The sequence below is a fragment of the Mus pahari genome, chromosome 9 (genome assembly GCF_900095145.1).
Source record: "Mus pahari chromosome 9, PAHARI_EIJ_v1.1, whole genome shotgun sequence".
NCBI lineage: Eukaryota > Metazoa > Chordata > Mammalia > Rodentia > Muridae > Mus > Mus pahari.
In genome coordinates this window covers 39737450-39743148 of record NC_034598.1, presented here as the reverse complement: position 1 = coordinate 39743148, position 5699 = coordinate 39737450, and the positions used below count along the sequence as shown (strand labels likewise).

The window sequence follows — 5699 nt, the reverse complement described above, 5'->3', positions numbered from 1 at the left end:
GGAGAAGAAGAAGAAGAAGAAGAAGAAGAAGAAGAAGAAGAAGAAGAAGAAGAAGAAGAAGAAGAAGAAGAAGAAGAAGAAGAAGAAGAAAAAGGTGGCTGCCCAGATTTAATGTTATGAGACAAAGAGCCTCTAAAGATGCTCTTTAGTTTTCTGTTGGCTGTCTACTACCGGGCACACAGCCTACTCTTAAGAGTGCTTTGTTTCCCCAGTGAGACTCCCTTGGAGAAAACTAATTTTTCATTTGCCAGTGGTTATCAATGGACAACAGGATCTCAATGTTACCTTTCAGAAATATTTCCTGCACGGAGTAACAGACATTTCTTTACCCTCCCACCCCTTTTTCTTGGTGATGCCAGGAATTTAATCAAGTGCCTCAGCATGAGGCTCTGCTGTAGCCTAGCTCCTTTCTTATGTGCACACGGGAGTGATACACACACCTGACCACACACCACTCCATTCTTCGCATTGTATGTAACAGTTGGTTTGGCCCTCCTCAGGACTGGGAAGAGGTGCCTAGTCCCTCCTATCTGCACTGAGGCGCAGCGTTACTACCTGCCTCTGCCTCTCTATGGATACTGAGGTTGAATCTGACTTTCTGCTCATACTAACAGCTACAATGCCTGACCTTTCACACACTCCCCACTCATGCCAGGACATATAAGAGTTCAAATTCCTAGAAGTGGCTACCTAATGGGCAAGGGTGTCTGTAATATGGGTAAATACTGTTCCTCTGCCCCCCCCCAATAAATGTTACTTGACATTCTCCATTGCAGTTAATATTAGTCTGTAAAACAGATTGAAGCTTTTAAGCAAAAAGCGAAGGCAGACTAACAATGGCGAAAGCCCTGGATTTAGGGATCAGAAGTAGGACTTTTTTTTTTTTTTTTTTAAAGATAAATCTTATTACATAGTTTAAGGCTGACCTCAAACTCACAATCCTCCTGCCTCTGCTTCCCAAGTGCTGGGACTACAGGTGTGCGCCACCACACCCATGCATATATTCTCTCTCATATCTTCCCCCCTCCCCACCCCCACAGTGCTAGGGATAAAACTCACAGTTTTGTAACTACTAAAGCAGTGCTTTCCCACTAAGTTTCATTCCCACCCTGTGGAGAGAGCCAAAAAGAATGACAAGAAATGTCCTGACTCGGGGAGCTTACACATACCATGAGCTGAGCTCAGAGGTATTATCTTCATGCAGCATTAGCTCCTAGAGCTTGGGTGAGCATAGGTTACAGCTATGACAGCATCAGGTTTTACATGGAAGTCTACATGACTTACAGTCTCCACGCCATACAGCTGCTACCTTTTGCTGCTACTAGCCTGATGTACAGGAACTCAACACCCAGTCTTTTATCTTCTTAGAAATTGGCTCAGCTGTTAAGAGCACTGGCTGCTCTTCCAGAGGTCTTGAGTTCAAATCCCAGCAACCACATGGTGGCTCACAACGATCTGTAACAAGAACTGATGCCCTCTTCTGGTGTGTCTGAAGACAGCTGCAGTGTACTTATATATAATAAATAAGTTAAAAAAAAAACAATAAATTAGATCAATCTCTGCAGCTCACTTGTTTGACTTCTGGGCAGGAAGGCATATTGGCCAAGCTGGCTATGGCTGAGGTATCACATCAGCAAAGAAGACAAGAAGGGCTGGGAACAGCGGTACATTTCTGTCATCCCAGCATTTCAAAGACGGAGGCAGGAGGATTGGAACTGTAAGGCTCGTCTGGAATACATAGTGAGCCCCAGGTTCTTCTGGGATAGTAGAGACCTTTTACCAAAGCTATCCAGACCCAAACAAAACAAAACAAAACAACAACAAAGGTGTTCTAATGACCGTACCTTAGGGAAGCTGGTGATGATGCGGTCCTGGCTCACAGGGGGCCCCAAAGGGGTCCAAGAGGACCTCATTCTTCCAGTGTTCTGCAGACTCAATCAGGGGGGTAAAGAGTATTACATAAAACATTCTGCATCATGGCCCAGTAGATCGGACTAGCACAGAGTATGTTAGGTGTCACATGATCAAACAGACTTCTGAATGGGCTAGTTTTCCAACAAAACAAGAGATCTTTGGGACTTCTGTGGGAAGTCAAGGGGACCGGTCAACCTGAGCTGGCATGAATTGTCTTATAATTGAAGTAACTTTGAAATAACCAATTTGCTTTTTTACTATTTTTACTCTCCTTTCTTTTTCTGTCTATAAAATCAAACTCCTACCCACGTGTCGTCGTGACACGGGTCTATATAGTCAGCACTTGGGAAGCAGAGGCAGGAGGATGATGAGCTCCGGAGTCCTTCCATGACACACTGAGAGCCTGTCACACCAAGAGACCCAAACCGAGCCAAGGAAAACATGACAACACTCAGTTTATTTCACAGGATGAAGTGTTGCCCAATTCTAGATTCACGGAGTCAATTAGGACAAAAATTGTTATAGCTGTCTTTTAACAAGACTCAGGAAGCCATTCAAATTCTCAAAATGCACCTGTGACTTAAAACATATCTGGGTCTCCACCCCTATCTGCAAATGTTAGGCAGAGGCCATTCGCGACGTAGGCAGCACAGTGGAGGAGGGGCAGCCCATACCCCATCTGGCCCAGAGTTGGGAGGTGTGGTCTCCTTGATCCCACGCCTAGGAAGAGGGGCTCCTTTTTTGGATTCACTTCCTTGGCATGTGGGAGGTATTAAAAAAACAAACAATCCAAAAACCAAACCAAACCAAAACCAATCCTGTTTGTGGATCACAGCCCAGATAATGGAAATAGAGTAGGGAGGGGTCCCCTGCCCTTAGTCTGTCTCTGAGTGACTTTAGGTTCCAGCCACTTTCCCTGCCTTACATCACCCAGCATCTACCCCACCACCACTCCTAAGTCGGCTGTCCTCTTCTGACCTGGCTCCCGCAGAGGCCTGGCCCAGGCCTGCAGGCCACACTCAGGTTTGGGAGTAGGAGGAGGGCAGGGGGCTTGACAGCCTCAGGACCATAACCTCCAGCCGGGAGGGTGAGAGGACTCACCAAAGCTGCAAAGATCAGGCTCCTGCGCGCAGGCCGCTGCAAATCACCACAGCAACAGTGGCCTCGCGGGACTGGCTCGTAGCTCCCGAATCCCGACGTCGGGGGCGGGGTCTGGACCCTCCTCCAGTCCTCGGATACCGCTGGCCCGAGGCCCTCGCGGAGTCATCACCATAGCAACGAGAGCCTCCCGGGACCTCGAGCTTTGCACTGCTTGCTCAGAGACTTCCGGACTCCACTGCAGCGCCCCGGGCTCACCATGACAACCAAGGCGTTGATGAGCAGGCGGGGCCCGTGCGTGGGGTTGGCTCAAGGTTCACTCTAGCTACTTTGGTGGGCCGGGTCGTGACGGCCTCCGGAGAAGGAGTTTTGATAGGCACTGGAGCCCAGCTTCTTCCCCCCTGCAAGGGAAGGACACGCCTCACGCCTACCATCTGCCTTACTGCATCCGTTTGAATTTAATGCTATTTGGAAATCATGTGCCTGGCTTCTGGAGTGCAGGCTGAAAAATTAATTTCCTCGGTTAATGGATTTTTAAAAAGCGACTCAAGTTACTGGGCTCCTTCCAGCTAGTTCCTGTTGAAAAGCAAGGTGTAGAGGATAGGATGTATTCCAGAGGCCTTGTAACTCTTAGCAGAACTCTTACCAAAATTGAAAAGTTCAGGTTTCCCGACTCTGATTCTCATTCTCTCTCTCTCTCTCTCTCTCCCTCCCTCCCTCCCTCCCTCCCTCCTACAAAAACTAAAAGCCTCATTCAAAAAGATTTGCCTAGCGAGTTAGAAATAGAATTGAACCCAGATTTTCTGACTCCCAGCCCAGGGGGTATTCACACCTTCTTAAAATAAAACTAGGGCAGTGTGGGCTAGAGAGACCCTTTGTGAAGGACAGTGGCAGGTAGATTTCTAAGTGGAGTACTGGATCCTTGCTAGATCTATTTTAATTGTCTTTAATGCAACAGGAAATATCCATATGCCTTTGCTTGATACCTTTGTTGAGTGACTTGATGTCTTTATGTATTTTATGTATATGGGTATTTTTGTCTGCACGTACATCTGTACAGAAGACGGCATCAGACAGTTGTAAGCTGCGCTGCCATGTGGGTGCTGGGAATTTAACTCAGCATCTTCAGAAGAGCAGTAAGTGCTCTTACTCACTGAGCTATTTCTCTCTCACACACCCCACATGCGTGCGCGCACGCACACACACACACACACACACACACACACACACACATTGGAAACAGGGTTCTTCTGTGTAACAAACCTGGCTGTCCTGGAACTCTCTCTGTAGACCAGACTGGCCTTGAACTCAGAGATTCTGAGATCTGTCTGTCTCAGCCTCCCAAGTGCTCTGACTGATTAAAGGCTTGAGCCACCTCCGCCTGGCAAGTGGTTCCACTTCTAAGGCCTCTGGTTTAAAGGGTCCTATATCTCCAAAGCTCAGGTTACTCAGCTTTTAAAAGGGTCTGATGAAGTTAACGGTTTCTTGTAAGGATGCTGCTGCTGGAGACTTGGGGTCTTGTAGCACAGAAGCAATAGAGAGGGGACCTGGGTGTGTGCAGGATCGGCAGGCAAGGCTTTTAATGGGCGGGCCAATGGCTAAGAAGTAGAGATGGAGCAGGACTGGTGGACCCGTTTTTTCTCCTGGAACAAAATGAGAAACAGGCCTATGTTGGTTTGCCAGGGTGGGTTAGACACAGGTGGTGGTCACCATGCTGACAGAGCTCCCCTGTAGTCTTTTAAAAAACTGCTTGTGGCAAGCCCTCGTGTAGTCTAGGGCGGACCCCAAATTTTCCATGATAGCGCCGTGAACTCCTGATCCTGTTGCCCCCTTGTGATAGAATGATGGGCATGTACCATATGCCTAGTGTCTTCCTGGACTTTAAGGACGTGAGGTGGGGGTGGTAACGTCAGGACTCTGGGTGTTTTACGCTATAGCAGCTACTGAAAGATTAGCTCCAAAAAGATCAACCGCCCCACTCAGGGACAAAGAGCATTTCAGTGGAATCTTAAGGCTGCCCTGGCTTTTCATCCTTTCTCAGTCACCCATCAGATGTCTCTAGACGCCACCGAGTAGTCTTCATCAGAAGGAGCCTTCAGATCCCCAAGAAGGCATCTAAACACGCATCACCATTGCCCAGAGCTAGAGGTGTTCTCTACAGCAAAACATTGGCAAACTATTTTTTTTTCTTGCCTGGAGTTTATTTGTAAAAATAAAAGCATAGGACACACGTTATCTGCAAATAGTGTGTAAGTAGGTAGGTATGTCCCAGCAGTCCGTCTGTCTTCCCACTGGCAGGAGCCTTCTCAATGGGGCCTTCACAGGGGCCTGGGCACCGTTGGGAGCCTGAGCGGGAGCTGAAGCCTGGGCCTCAGCTGGAGCTGCGGCCTCTGCCTTGTTTGAACCTTGGGCTTCAGTTGGCAGAGCCTACGACCCTTGGCCATGTAGCTTCGAATCTGCTTCCCAAGCTTGGGGTGAGTGGTGAAAGCCAGGTCCTTTGGCATCTTGGGCTTGATGGCCTGAGGCTTCACAAGGGCCTTGATGGCCTCTGTGCCTGCACTCACTGCCTTTGCATTGTTGGCCTGCATCATCTTCTTCTTCTTCTTCTTCTTCTTCTTCTTCTTCTTCTTCTTCTTCTTCTTCTTCTTCTTCTTCTTCTTCTTCTTCTTCTTCTTCTTCTTCTTTGG

General features: G+C 48.1%; 1 protein-coding gene across 3 annotated transcripts in view; it reads right to left on the bottom strand.

Moving 5' to 3' along the window:
* Positions 1-3257, bottom strand: part of Rab36 (RAB36, member RAS oncogene family) — a 16022-nt gene extending 12765 nt beyond the window's left edge. Inside the window, exons 1-2 of one of the 3 annotated variants that reach the window (XM_029542458.1) lie at positions 3016-3257; positions 1845-1932 (exon numbers count right to left, since the gene is read on the bottom strand). In XM_029542458.1, the coding sequence (XP_029398318.1) occupies positions 1845-1913 (69 nt within the window). In that variant the 5' untranslated portion in view covers positions 1914-1932; positions 3016-3257. Of the gene's footprint in view, positions 1-1844 lie in introns of all 3 variants that reach the window. The other 2 variants (XM_029542459.1, XM_021204506.2) reach the window with 2 other exon arrangements.
* Between the last annotated feature and the right edge of the window lie 2442 nt (positions 3258-5699).